The sequence below is a fragment of the Chiloscyllium punctatum genome, chromosome 32 (assembly GCF_047496795.1).
Source record: "Chiloscyllium punctatum isolate Juve2018m chromosome 32, sChiPun1.3, whole genome shotgun sequence".
NCBI classification, from domain to species: domain Eukaryota; kingdom Metazoa; phylum Chordata; class Chondrichthyes; order Orectolobiformes; family Hemiscylliidae; genus Chiloscyllium; species Chiloscyllium punctatum.
In genome coordinates, this window is record NC_092770.1 from 66,968,820 (window position 1) to 66,984,160 (window position 15,341).

General features: G+C 38.9%; 1 protein-coding gene across 6 annotated transcripts in view; it reads left to right on the plus strand.

Moving 5' to 3' along the window:
• Positions 1 to 15,341, plus strand: part of pphln1 (periphilin 1) — a 150,496-nt gene that overhangs the window by 9,611 nt on the left and 125,544 nt on the right. For all 6 annotated transcript variants that reach the window (XM_072552595.1, XM_072552596.1, XM_072552598.1 and 3 more), the window contains exons 2-4: positions 8,391 to 8,491; positions 9,949 to 10,152; positions 12,453 to 12,514. In XM_072552595.1, the coding sequence (XP_072408696.1) occupies positions 8,414 to 8,491; positions 9,949 to 10,152; positions 12,453 to 12,514 (344 nt within the window). In that variant the 5' untranslated portion in view covers positions 8,391 to 8,413. The remainder of the gene's footprint in view (positions 1 to 8,390; positions 8,492 to 9,948; positions 10,153 to 12,452; positions 12,515 to 15,341) is intronic.

Consider the following 15,341-nt stretch of genomic DNA (forward strand, 5'->3'; position numbering starts at 1 on the left):
GGTCACACTCCAGCTGAAGGGTGAGCAGATTGAGATGGGATTGATGACTACCAGAGTGTGCAGGAGTCCCCTCCATACATCTCACTTTCTAACTATTTAGGTCTGAATGCTGTTGAGGATGATGATTCCTTTGAAGAATGCAACTTGAGGCAATATTAAAGTGACTCAAATATCGTAGTTGTGGGTGTGGTCGCTAAACTGGGAAGTTGATTTGCAGGTGTTTTGTCCCCTGTTTAGGTAACGTGTTCAGTGCTTTGGAGCCTCTTATGAAGCACTGCTGTACCGTGTCTTCTGGAATTTAATTTGTTCCATTCCTGCTGCTTCTGGTTGCAGGTTTTGGTTGGTTGCTGTAGTAGCCAGCATATTGGGTCTGGGTCTACATGTTTGTTGATGGAGTCTGTGGATGAGTGCCATGCTTCTAGAAATTCTCCGGCTGTCCTCTATTTCACTTGACCTATGATTGGTGTTTTGTCCCAGTCGAATTTGTGGTCCTTGTCATCTGTGTGTGTTGCTGCTAGGAACAACTGGTTATTGCATTCAGTGGCGAGTTGATATTTGTGGATGCGGATTGCTTGTTGTCTGCCTGTTTGTCCTCTGTCGTGTTGCGTGCATTCTAAAAGAACCTATACCTATCATGTGCAAGACAAACATAATTTACAAGATTCCCTGCAAACACTATATGCAGCACTGTCGGATAAACAGGCAGACAACTAGCAATTTGCATTCATGAGCACCAACTAGCCACTAAACGCCATGACAGCTGTTCCTGGGAGCCGCATGCACAGATGACAGGACTACAAATTCGATTGGGACAACACAGCGATCTCAGGACAAGCTAAACGGAGGACATCCAGAGAATTTCTAGAAACATGGCACTCCTCCACAGACTCCATTAAACATGTTGACCTAGACCCAATATACTGGCTATTACAAGGAGCAACTGGAAATAGCAGGAACGGAACCAAATAAATTCCAGAAGAGAGTACAACAGAGCTTCACAGGAGGCTCCAAAGCACAGAAGATGTGACCTTGACGAGACAAAATGTCTGCAAATCCATTTCCCAACTTGACGAACGTATCCAAAACTACGACAACCGGCACCTGAGCTCGAAATCTTTATGCAAACCTTGACTCAACTATAAAAGGGAGCAGGCAGAATATTAGAAAAGCAATAGTGGTATGAAATTCTTTTAATGGCAGTTTCCCCAAACTAGAGTCATAAGAGCTGTACAGACCCTTTGGTCCAACTTGTCCATGCTGACCAGATATCATAAATTAATCTAGTCCCATTTTCCAGCATTTGGCCCATGTCCCACTAAACCCTTTTTATTCATGTACCCATCCAGATACTTTTTTTTAAATGTTGTAATTGTACCAGCCTCCGCCGCTTTCCTCTGGCATCTCATTCCATACACACACCGCCCTCTGTGTGGAAAAAGTTGCCTCTTACGTCTCTATTAAATCTTTCCTGTGTCAGGTAAACCTGTGCCCTCTAGTTTTAGGCTGCCCATGTCAGGGAAACCATATTCATGTTTGCAGATCCATTGTGCCTTTCTGTTTACCCTATCCGTACCCGTCATGATTTTATAATCCTTGATAAGGTCACCCCTCTGCCTCCAATCTCCAGGGAAAATAGCTGCAGCCTATTCAGTCTGTCCCGATAGCTCAAACCCTTTAACTCTGGCAACGTTCTTTGTAAATTTTTTCTGAACCCTTTCAAGTTTCACAACATCCTCCCGATAGCATGGTGACCAGAATTGCACGCAGTATTCCAAAAATGGCCTAACCAATGTCCTGTACAGCTGCAACATAATCTCCCAATTCCTATACTCCATGCACTAACCAATAAAGGAAAGCATACCAATGCCTTTTTTACTGTCCTATCTACGTGTGACTACACTTTCAAGGAATTATGAACCTGCACTCCAAGGTGTCTTTGTTCAGCAACACTCCCTAGGACCTTACCATTTAAGTATATATGTCCAGCCCTGATTTGCCTTTCCAAAATACAGCATCTCATGTTTATCGAAGTTAAACTCCACCTGCCACTCCTCAGCCCATTGGCTGATCAAGATCCCGTTGTACACTTTCTGCTACACCTCCAATTTTGGGGCAATCTTACTGCCATACCTTCAATGTTCACACTGAAGTCATTTGTATAAATGACAAAAAGCAGTGGGCCCAGCACTGATCCTTGTATTACACCATTTATCACAGGCCTCCAGTCTGAAAAACAACCCTTCACCACCACCCTCTGTCCTCTACCTTTTGAGCCAGTTCTGTATCCAAATGGCTAGTTCTCCCTGTATTCATGTGATCTAACTTTGCTAACCAGTCTAGCACGAAGAAGTTTGACAAATGTCTTCCTGAATTCCATATCGATCGCGTCCACAACTCTGCCCTCATCGATCCTCTTTTGTTCCTCCAAAACACTAATTCATGTTAATGAGACATGATTTTCCACACACCAAGCCATGTTGACAAACCATAATAAGTCCTTGCCTTTCTAAATACAAATAACTCCTCCAATTTCCTCCAACGTTTTGCCCACCAGCAACGTCAGGATCACCAGTCTATTGTTCCCTGGCTTTTCCTTACTACCATTCTTAAATAGTGGAGCCAGATTAGCCAACCTCCAGTCTTGTGGCACCTCACTTGTGGCTATTGATGTTACAAATACAAGGGCCCAGCAATCACTTCCTAGCTTTCCACAGGTTTTAGGGTATACTTGATCAGGTCTAAGTGACTTATCCATCTTTACACATTTTAAGACGTCCAGCACCACCACCTCTGTGATATGGGCATTTTTCAAGATGTCGCTATTTATTTCCCCACTTTCTGTATCTTCCACATCCTCCTCCACAGTAAACACTGATGCAAAATACTCATTTAGTATCTCCCCCATCTCTTGTAATTCCACATATAGGCAACCTTGCTGATCTTAAAGGCGCCCTATTCTCTCCCTATTTACCCTTTTATCCTTTTAATATATTTTAAAAAGTCCCTTTTAGATTCTTCTTAACCCGATCTGTCAAAGCTATCTCATGTCCCCTTTTTGCCCTCCTGATTTCTCTTTTAAGTGTACTCCTATTGCCTATATACGCTTCTAAGGATTCACTTCATCTCTGCTGTCTATGCCTGGCATATGCTTCCTTTGTTTTTTAACCAAAATCTCAATTTCTGTAGTCATCCCTCATTCTCGACACCTATCAGCCTCGCCGTTCACCCTAATAGGAATATAGTGTCTCTGGACTCTCGTTATCTTATTTCTGAAGGCTTCCTATTTTCCAGCCATCCCTTTACCTGCGAACATCCACCTGCAATTAACTTTTGAAAGGTCTTGCCTAATACCATCAAAATTGACCTTCCTCCAATTTAGAATATTAACTTTTGGATTCAGTGCATCCTTTTCCATCACTATTTTAAAACTAATAGAATTATGGTCAATGACCCCAATGTGCTCCCCCACTGACACCTTGGTCACCTGCTCTGTCTTATTTCCTGAGAGTAGGTCAAGTGTTGCACTTTCTCATGTATTTTTCATTGATATATTGCCTCATTGATTGATTAAAGGGTGTATGATGTGATAGAGGCTGCAGAGTGTTCAGGAGGTAAGGTGACCAGCCAAATCTCTGGTCCATATTCATACCAACATCATGCATGGAAAGAGAGATAAGGTCCTGCAAGCAGATTTTAGGGAGCTAGAAAAGAGATGAGTCCAGGGATGTCACAGATAGTAGAGTCATAGAGATGTACAGCGTAGAAACAGACTCTTCGGTCCTACTCATCCATGCCGACGAGATATCCTAAGTTAATCTACTCCCATTTGCCAGCATTTGGCCCATACCCTGTAAACCATTCTTATTCATGTACCTATCCAAGTACCTTCTTTAAATGCTGTAATTGTACCAGCCTCCACCACTTCACATGGCAGCTCATTCCATGCATGCACCACCCTTTGCATCAAAATGTTGCCCCTTGGATCTATTTTAACTCTTGCCCCTCTCACTTTAAACCTATGTCCTCTGGTTTTGGACTCCCCCACAGTAACTTATATATTCATCCCAGGCTTGGGTATTAATGAATATAGAAATTGGAAGGTAGAACAGATAAGTGCCTGACTGGAAAGATGGAGAATCCTTAGGGCTGATTCCCTGTTTAAAGGAACTGAAACAATGGAATGGGATATAAATGAACTGAATCAGAACCATTATCCTTGCAGAGCATTTTCCTCATGCTGTTGCGGTAATTTTAAACTTGTTTAAGTTGTTAAGGAGAAGGGAACATTAGAAAGGAGAAACAAGGTGCACATAAGAGTAGGCGAGAGAGATTGCACAAGAAATTGTTAGGTATTATGTGAAAACAGGTTAAGAGGAAATAAATCATGTCTCACAAACTTGATTGAGTTTTTGAAGAAGTACTAAAAAGGATTGAGGGCAGAGCAGTAGATGTGATCTAGATGGACTTCAGTAAGGCGTTCGACAAGGTTCCTCATGGGAGACTGGTTAGCAAGGTTAGATCTTATGGAATACAGGGAGAACTAGCCATTTCGATACAGAACTGGCTCAAAAGGTAAAAGACGGAGGGTGGTGATGGAGAGTTGTTTTTCTGATTGGAGGCCTTTAACCAGTGGAGTGCCACACGGATTAGTGCTGGGTCCACTACTTTTTGTCATTTATATAAATGATTTGGATGTGAGTATAAGAGGTATAGTCATTAAGTTTGCAGATGACACCAAAATTGGAGGTGTAGTGGACAGTGAAGAAGGAGAAAGTGAGGACTGCAGATGCTGGAGATCAGAGCTGAAAATGTGTTGCTGGAAAAGTGCAGCAGGTCAGGCAGCATCCAAGGAACAGGAGAATCGATGTTTCGGGCATAAGCCCTTCTTCAGGAAAGGAGGTTACCTCAGATTACAATGGAATCTTGATCAGATGGGCTAATGGGCTGAGGATTGGCAGATGGAGTTTAACTTAGATGAATGTGAGATGTTGCATTTGGGAAAGCAAATCTTAGCAGGACTTAAAAACTTAACAGTAAGGTCCTAGGGAATGTTGCTGAACAAAGAGACACAGGAGTGCAAGTTCATAGCTCTTTGAAAGCAGAGTCGCAGGTAGATAGGATAGTGAAGAAGGTGTTTAGTATGCTTTCCTTTATTGGTCAGAGTACTGAATATTGGAGTTAGGAGATATGTTGTGGATGTACAGGTCATTGGTTAGGCCACAGTTGGAATATTGCATGCAATTCTAGTCTCCTTCCTATCGGAAGGATGTTGTGGAACTTGAAAGGGTTCAGAAAAGATTTAGAAGGATGTTGCCAGGGTTAGAGGATTTGAGCTATAGGGAGAGGTTGAATAGCCTGGGGGTGTTTTACCTGGAATATTGGAGGCTGTGGGGTGACCTTAGAGGTTTATGAAATCATGAAGGGCATGGATAGGGTAAATAGACAAGGTATTTTCCCTGGCATGGGTGTTCAGAACTAGAGGGCATAGGTTTACGGTGAGAGAGGAATGATATAAAAGAGAGCTAAAGGGCAACCTTTTCATGTAGAGGGTGGTACGTGTATGGAATGAGTTGGCTGAGGAAGTGGTGGAGGGTGGGATAATTGCAACATTTAAGAGGCATTTGGATGGGCATATGAATAGGAAGGATTTGGAGGGATATGGGCCGGGTGCCGGCAAGTGGGACTAGATTGAGTTGCGATATCTGGTTGGCATGGACAAGTTGGACTGAAGGGTCTGTTTCTGTGCTGTTCATCTCTATGACTCCAAAATAACTTGTTAGGTTGCACTGCTTTTCAGTGAACACAAAGCCTGGTAGATAAAGTTGATGAGCTGCAGATGCAAATAACCACATCAAACTTCAGGATTTTAAGATCGTTCCTTATTCCAATCCTACTTCAGGGCCAGGCCCTGTAACTCTTTCTTGAGCAGATCAATGACTGTCCAGATCTGGAAAGTTAATTACTTTTACTTTCAATTTCTATTCTTCTCCTACCTTTACTTGATACATTTCCCACTCCTTCCTTCCTTTTTTCTTTCTCTATCTCAGTTTTCAAGGACAGCCTGTCTACTAATGAAGTGCTTTTGTCTGAAACGTTGATTTTCCTGCTCCTCGGATGCTGCCTGACCTGCTGTGCTTTTCCAGCACCACTCTAATCTCTAGCATTTGCAGTACCCACTTCTGTCTATTATTCATTGGAAGCCCACCAGTTCCCACAACTACCTCAAGTACACTTCCTCACCGCTGGATTCCAGTAATTATTCCATTCAGTTCTCCCATTTTCTTTTACGTTCTTTCTAAAGGGTCTACCTTCCACAATTGTATTTCTGATATGCCATCTTTTTTTTTCTGAGGATGCCCCCACTGTGTTTGAAGGGGAGGATCATCTCTATCTGACTCATTCCACACCTCTGTCTTCACCCCTTCCTCTTCCTCTGAGAACCAAAGTGGGCTTCCACTTGTCTTCACTGTCCATCCCACCAACTTCCATATTCAAAGGTCCATTCTTGCCATCTCCAGCATGATGCCACAACCAATTACATCTTCCACTCCCCAGTTAGCATTCCAAAGGGAAGGACCCCCTGTAACACCCTGGGCTACTTCTATCACTTTCAGCACTTCACACCCTCCCATAGCATCTTCCTGTGCAATCACAGGTGGTGAACACTTGCTCTTTCATCTCCCTTCTCAATGTCCAAGATCATATGGCACTTCTGCCTGGTGAAGTCGCAGTTTACATGTTTTTTTTTCACTCTATACTGAATCTGCTTGTTGCAATACTTTCTCCATCACACAGTGAACCTGGACTTGGTAACTTCTTCACAGTACATCTCTGTTCAAACCGCAAACCGAAGACATGACTTCAACTTTCTATTTCAGTGCACGACACACCATCTTGCTCTCATGCTCACATTTCTCTCCTTGGTCTGCTGCAGTATTCCAGTGAAGCCCAATGCAAGCTGGAAGACTAGCATTTTATTTTACAGTTTAGCACTTAACAGCCTTCTCAACTTCATACTGAGTTTAACAACTGCAGACTGTGAACTGTCCTTCGATTTGATTTGCTTTTCCCCCAGTATCTGTACCTTGTTTTCATGTTTTTGTTTTCAGAACTGACCTTTTATTCTGCTAATCTCCTCTGAATCAATGCCTTGTTCCTTAATTAAAGCTGTTACCATTAACTTCAGTTCTGTTGTTCCATTGATCTTCATTTCCCCAAATCTTTTTAATGTTTTCCTGGGCTTTCCTTTTGTTTTGTTTACTTGCTCTTTTTCTATAAAACCTATGACATTTTCCCTTGAGTATATTTCTGATAGAGTAGCATTGAAGTGTTTCTTTCTCCCTTGATGCCGACCAGACCTATTGAGTTTCTCCACTATGTTCTGCTTTTATTTCACGAATCCAGTATTTGTGGGATTTTGCTTTTTCTATGAATAATTTAGGCCTGTTAGCTTGCTTGGGGAGGTGGTGATTTAAGTTCCCAGTTTAATTGACGGAACTTTGAGGATAGATATATGTTGTGGAGCTTACTTTATATACTTCTGGGGATTGAAGAAATGCTGAATTTTCCCTTGGAATTAAATGCATAGTTTGTGAATTAAACAAGTGTTAACAATGAGGCTTTTCTTGTTTAATTGTTTTAAAATTCTGAATAGTTAATTTTTTTGTGAAAGTTGTGATTGACATACAATCCATCTTTATTGGAAATTGTGAACTTTTTTGGCTGTTGCAATCTTGGTTTCTGAAGAAATGAAGAATGCAAAAATGGGGATAGAAAAATTGTAAATGATATTACAATTTAATGCAAAGTACAGAAAGAGAAATAGAATAGATTCTTCATAAGGAAGCAGCTGGAATTACACCACTGGAAAATACAAGTTTGACAGAAAAGATTAAACTATGCCTCCTGATATCCACTTCAGAAGGGTGCACCCAGCTATTGCTCAGGATTCCAATAAGCATTTCTTCTTTTGCATATGTCTCAAGTTGAATTTGAATTTTCATTCTCTATTAAAGTTGCAATCAATCCAATGAGGTTTGGTGCAGTAAATTATGTAATGAATTATAGCCTTGTGTTAATATTGTAGATATCAAATTGTATGTTTTTGTCACCCTTTTAATTCACATTCATCAATTTTTTTGCTTAAATAAGTGAATCATTATTCTAATAGTTAAATTACACAAATTCTGAAGTTCCAAGTAACACATGGACAGTTAAAAAATTCTTTGTTTTGTAGTTTAAAATGAGATGGGGATTTGAAAGTGCACTTTTAGTCCTCAACAGACTTCCAAATTCACTCTGGCGTGCAAACAACATTGTTATTCAGTGCAAAACAGGATAGCTGGCAATCATGTAATATGTCTCACTAATTCCCTGTCTTTCCTTCACAGTCAAGCATCGTATATAGGAGGGAATGTGGTCTGAGTCACGATCACAATGTGGCGAAAGAAATCAACGGGGTCGCTTACATCCTGAAAGAACACAACATGCTGTATGTTTATTCGTAATAGGTTCTCGTTTTTTTTCTCTCCTGTCCTTCCTGCATGAAGTTTTACCATACTTAGTTCAAAACAGTAAATGCTGAAATCTGAGTTCGTTGAGAAGATAATACAGCAACAGCAGATTCCATTCGCGCTCATTTATGTTTCTCTCACCCTCTTATCTATGTACAGTTTTACTTTTGTGTTGTTTGACTGAAATTTGGCTAATTTGGTTAAACTGAGGTTTATGTGCAGATCACACTTCCGCTTGTTCTCAGCTTTTCCACAAGCAGTGAATTCCTTTTCCCTCGCTCTGCAGTTATTTGTTCTGTAAGCAAATGTTACAATTTTTAAACATGAAAGCTGCTTTGTACTTAATTAATTTTGCTGGAAAACCCATTTTTGTTCATCACTCACCAAGTCATATGTGGTCTGCCCTGTCTGAGCATGTCTTCCAAATCCCAAACATTTTTGTTTGACCTGTGGCACCTGCTTGATCCCATGTGCCAACTTCTAAGTGTAAGTTAAACAAAACCTGCATTTCTATGTTGTACATTTGAGACTCATTATGAATGTAAGAGTTGTGGTTCATAGCTGAAAATGTTGGTTGACTTGTCACCCAAATATATGTTAAAGTGTGATTATTGGTAGCAAAAAAACCATCATCTTATTTACCAGAATCATTATATGACAAAGGTTTTGGGCCATGACTGGGATTGAAAATTGAAGTGATGTGCAAGCAGATTGCTATGTACAGGACCTAAATGTTATCATAAGCTACGGAAAATGGAGATCACAAACCCAAAACGTTTACTCACGTAGCAGTTCAGTTGTGACGAGCTTCAAATGTTATGTTGGTGTCAATGGAAAGTTTTGTTATATGGCTAGATTTTAGCTGGCACAACAGTGTTGCCTGTTCTGAAAATTGTTGCTTAAAGAAACCAGAGAAGGGCTATAAATGTGTTACGTAGCACAGCATTGATCCACAAAGCATTCCACATTGTGACTGTGACTGTTCTCATTTTTAACCAATTTTTCATAGGATCTTGGAGGAAAAGTAGACCAGTAGGCCCTTTAAATCTGCTTCCCTTGCAATGAGAATACTTAAAACCTGGTTTCCCTGTCCTTAAGATGAGGCCTTAATTTCTGATGACAGTTTCGGGGCTTTTGTGAGGAATGTGAGTGGGTAGGACTGAATTTCCCAGTTCTGTCAAGTAGCGTCCTGCCATTCCACTTTGGATTAAATGTTTGGTTACTCAAATAACGAAGCTAGTTAATTAACTATTGTTCTATAAGTTTAGATCAGTAAGTCAGAATTTTTAAGTAAGTAAGGTTTTCTTTAATTTATTTTCTTTATTTAATGTGTACTCCTGTGTATTGTCGTTGGGAAAATTACTTTTAAAAATCTGTGGCACTCTAATGTTACTATGGTGTTCTGTCACAAATATTTTGAATCTTTTTCTCCTAGGAATCTGCAGATTTTCAAAGAACGGTGCAAGTGATATCAAGGAGGCAGGATTATGATCGTTGTGGTGATGGAGGAAGAGGTGGCAGCACTGGCCGTGAATATAATTATTACAGCCATTCGGAGGAGTATCGAGGGTATTCTGCTGACAACCGTGATTATGGACATGGTCGACGGTTTGGTCCTTCACTTAAAACTGGCTCCTGGGTAAGGATAACCTTTCTTCCTCCTCCTCAGTTTTTTGCAAAGCAAATAATTTTAAATTATGCAGTAACTGCAATTTGTTTAGAAATTATAGTTTCTGTGATTTTGATTGGATAGCATGCATCTGCAGTATTTGTCATGTAAAAGATGAACAAACATTACTGTTTCTTTTTACCCTGCTTATTTTGAATTATTTGAACAATCAGCAACAGATTTCAGCCTCTCTTTCACTATTTCCTTAATTTCTTATTTGTCTGTCCTAATGTGTATACCTCTATTTTTAACATTATGTTAATGATTGAAGTTCAAAAGTACTTTTTGCAAAGATGAAAGGATTTGTCTTTCTGTTCCTTTCCAGGTTTGATTTTTCATACTTGCTAAATTTACATTGGTTGCCAAGATATTGGTTTAGAGGAAACCTATTTTGGTCTTAAGAGTTCCCTGACCAATTCCATTGATTTGGAAATCTTTTGTATCGCCAGTCAACTATTAAAACTTCTAATTTGCTTCTCCGTAACTGGGTACATATGCAGCAATAATTCTAAAATTGCTACCTGAGAAGTTCTACTTTTTACTGTGTCACACAAACTGAATTTGCAAGACACTTATTCTAATCTTTGTAATGGATGTATTTTATGTCAACTAAGGCTTACGTGGTATGCTGGAAATTTAAGCCCTGCTATTCCTGGAGTCTTACAAAAACTAAAGATTTTTTATAAAGTGAAGATTCTTCAATGTTCCTGACTCTCAGACTCCAGTTGACAACACAGAATAAGTTTCTATCCTTAACAAAAATTGCTGTTTATCACAAGTAATTAAACTCTAGCTAAAGGTAAACAATTAGAAACTGTCAGCACATAACATTATTATTAAAACTCTTAATATTTTTATTAGAACCCCTTGCATACATGCATGCACTTGTATACACACAGCAAAAATGGGTGTTATGGAGAGGAAAGACTTGGTAGTTCCGTGGTCCCAATTCACAGGGTTGCTGTGTTAATTCTTGTGCTGGTCAGAACACTGGTTCACTGTTTTCTTTCTGAGTCTTTCACTAGTTTTCAGGAGGCTAAGGGGATCCATTTATAATTATAAAAGAGTCTATTTTAAGTTTAAAAGGCCAAGGTTGTAGCAACTGCTGAAGGAAAATTAAACCAATTTTACTTTGGGCTTTAAGTAATTTTTACCGCTAGGAAAAGAGAGAGCTCCTGAGATAGTGGAGGTTTAAAGACCTCACCTATCCTGTTCAGAACCCAAAGTTGTGCAGCTGTAGGTGTAGGTTGGCAGAAAGCCTTTGTTATCGGTCTGTGGACTAGTGACTAACCATCGGTTGCTTGTTGGCAATCAAGTTCCATTTGTACCCAACCCTTTGGCTCCAGCTCATCTGTAAGCTATACTTCAATTACTGCTAGAACAAGCAGCTGTGTAAACAATTCTAGCAATGAGTGTTAGGTTACTTGCTTTCAAAATATCCAGCAATCATCCAATATTCCTTCGTTTTTGGAACTAATTCAAAAAATTTCAGTTCACAATCAAAACCATAGAAGAATAAGGCACTATCTTCACAGCACTTAATGTTTCCTTTCAGAATTGTCTCCACTGGTTAAATTGTTTTCCTTGCCCTAGCAGCTAGGAAACAGCAATTCATTCTGAGCTCACTATCACACCTGGAAAAGTCACACACTATTCCTCTAATGTAAGAATCTCTGATAACCCCTCCATTCGTCTGTACAAAGTTATAAACAACATGGCATTGTCGAATAACATCAAGTGAGTGAGTGTTTGTCTTCACCTGCAGCATAGGTATTCTCCACTATGCACCTATCAAATAATTCAGAGGCCCGAGAATTCCTGTTGAGCATCTATCCTTGTACTTCTCACCTCCCTGTGAATTACCATGCAGTTTCTTCCCTTCAACTAGACATAAATGTTGAGGTGAAGCAAAATATATTCCATTAGCTCTTTCTCCCATAGTGCAGAATAACTTTGTTTCTTCAGCTCAAGTGAGCCTGACTGGAGACCATTCTTATTTATTCGGGTTGATTTAAACACTGCTGTAATTCCCACATGTTTGAGAGATTAATTGCCCACCCAGTCCTTCCACTTTTCAAGGTGGAAGTGGGCAGTTTTGCAGCATACTTAATCTTCTTATCTTATTATTTTTAACTTCCTATTTGGCACAAACCTGTTTTGACTGTGACTAAAATTCCCCTCAATGTATATCATTCTGTTTAATTTATTTTGAGTTCTGGTAATGAGGTTCTAAATTTTTGTCAATTTTTTTTTGCATAAAATGCACCCAGGATGATGAAAATTCCAGATGGCCCAGAGAGGATCACTCAGAAAATAGACCGTCCGATTATAGGTAGGTGAAGATAGTAATGTTTACGTGGATTTATTGTCCTTGGGAACAATGCTAGAAGAACAATAAATTGATTTAACGTGCTATACATGTGAACTATTAATTATCTGAAATATATATTGTTTTGGACTTTGATAAGCCTTGTCTTCATCTTTTCTTTCAATTAAATCATTATAGATTTGCTTCTTTACAAAATTTGGAAATGGTATATAAAAGTGCTCTATTCCTTTCACTGCAAAGGGCAATCCAAATTAAAAGTTGATGTTACTAAACAAAAATAACATGATAGGAATGGTGGTTCAATTTGTTTCTTGCTTGAACAACTTTTGTTACAGTAGGACCAAAACCCTGGATTTCTCAAAAATTACAATCCCAACTTTTAAAGAGTTCTGAATACTTGAACAACTGATAAAAGAATTAATGACAAAATTCAGATTTTGAGTTGACTAAAATCAATGTTGACCAAGCATTACTTAGTCGTCGACAACTAAGCCACAGAAAATACATATATAAATAAACTGATGTAACTGAAATCCCCATGTCATGTTAATACCTTATTTTTTTGTGCAGACCTGTAGCCTTATAGTTAGCATCCAGTTCCGTTTTGGCATTTCAGCTGGCTCCATTCTCCTTGCCACCTCAGGGTAAATTTTACTTTTCAAAGCCCCATCATTCATCCCACTGATTTTCCACAAGCAAGGCACCCTCTGGTGACTATTTGGTTCATAAATCTTCCCAAGTTCCACCTATCCAGATAGAAAACAATTTTGACATTAATGCAAGACTTTTCCCTCTGCCTCTCATAGCATTATCATCTCCAACTCATACTGCTCACTCACCCCTTCAGTTCTTATGGATCCTCACCGAGCAACTACGTTGCATGGCACTGTCTCTGGGCAGACTTCACAACACTTAAATTTAAAAGGAACCATTTAGAACAGTTAATAAATTCTTTGCATTTTTAGCAATGCTGTGTTGCCAGATGTCTCATACCTGAGTGATATTTTTATTTAATAAATAAAACTAGTTTGGGGAAAAAAAACAATTGGAGTTTTTTTATTACTAAATGATATTTGACTGGTTTCCTTCAATAAGGTGTATAATGTGCAAGATTTAAAAGGTTTGAGTATGCAATTTCTGTTGCACTAATGAGTCTCTGAATCCAAAACAATCATGGGTTTAATGACAGTTTGTATTCAGTAATTGCTCAAATCATTCTGGAATAGGTTTACTGTGCATTTTGAGTTAAATAAATAGTTTTGGCTTCTTGTCAGTGTAAGCTGTTTAATATAATTTGATTATTTTCAAACCAGTGCTTAACTCGTATATCTTCAGCTTTTGACTGATTGCAGAGTAGCTAGAATTAGCTTTCAAACTCAATTTTGCACTATCATATTTTGCAACCTGAGAGAAATTTAAATTAAAACTTTCATTGTCTACGAAGACTCTGTCAGTTCTTTAATAACATAATAATTGAACTGACATTCGGACCCTAATAACTTGGGATCTCTGGATTGTTTCTCATCTGCATACAAGACCTTCATTATCGCTAATAAAAGTGATGTGCAAGTGGCGTAATAAATTGAACCTATTGGGTTTTTCTCCTTTAGTGTGTGTTAATTTCATACCAGAGCTAGTTGTAATTCCATGCTTTTATCATCTTGTGACTTTATCTTGTCAGTAAGACTGTTACTGCAAGAATACAATTCAACTTAGTAATTAGCACAACGTTTACTGAATAGAATTATAGAGATTTAGAGCATAAAACAAAGTCAATCAACCCATTCTTTCAATACTGGTTATATAAAAGAACAGATAAATTGCTATTTCCCTGCTCTTTTTCAATTGTTTTGCAATGTTTTTATTTTCAAGTATATTCAATTTCCTTTTGAATGTTCCTTCAATACCCTTCCAGGCATTGTACTCAGATCACAAAAATTAACTGTGTATAGCTTTTCAGCTTGTCATGTCCCACTGATCTCTTTGTGAATGATCTTAAATGTGTGTTCTCTGGTGCCAACTCACCTGCAAAAAGAAATCAAAACACTGTGTAATTTTGAAAACCTCAATTAAATATCTTAACATTTCCTTCCTGTGAGGATAACAATTCCAGCTTCTCCCTTTTTCTTCTCATACCTGAAATTTCATGCCACTAATAGCACTCAAGCAATTCTTTCCAACATCCTCTTTCAGGTCTATAACTAGACCTAGATGAGAAATCATTATTTTCCTATCTCTTTTGCGGAAGAGAATTCCAAAGAGACACAACTCTCGGCGAAAAATAATTGTTCTCATTTTGGTCTTAAATTGGGTACGCCATATCATGAACTAGGGACCCCAAGTTCTAGAATCCTCCACAAGAGGAACCGGTGTTTCAATATCCACCTGTCAAAACCTACTGGAGATTTAAACATTTCAAATAAGTTGGCTGTTAATTTCCTAAGGAAACTCAAGCCGGTACTGGCCTAGCTATCCAACCTACCCCTTTCAGGTATCGGCCTAATAAACATTCTCTCAACTGCTTTCTAACACCTTTACATCCGTCCTTTAAATAAGGAGACCAATTCTGTATATTGTACTCCAGATGTGGTCTTACCACTGGGCAATAAAACTGAAGTATAACCATCCTACTTTTGCATTCGATTTCACTCTCAATAAATGTAACATCTTATTAGCTTTTCTCGTTACTTGCTATACCTGCATACGAATATTTTGCAACTCCTTCTGTAGCTCTGAAATTTTCATTGTCTCACCTTTTTAGATAAAATCCATACTTTCCATTCTTGCCAAATTGGACAAGTTCATGTTTTTGTGCATTATGCTCCACTTA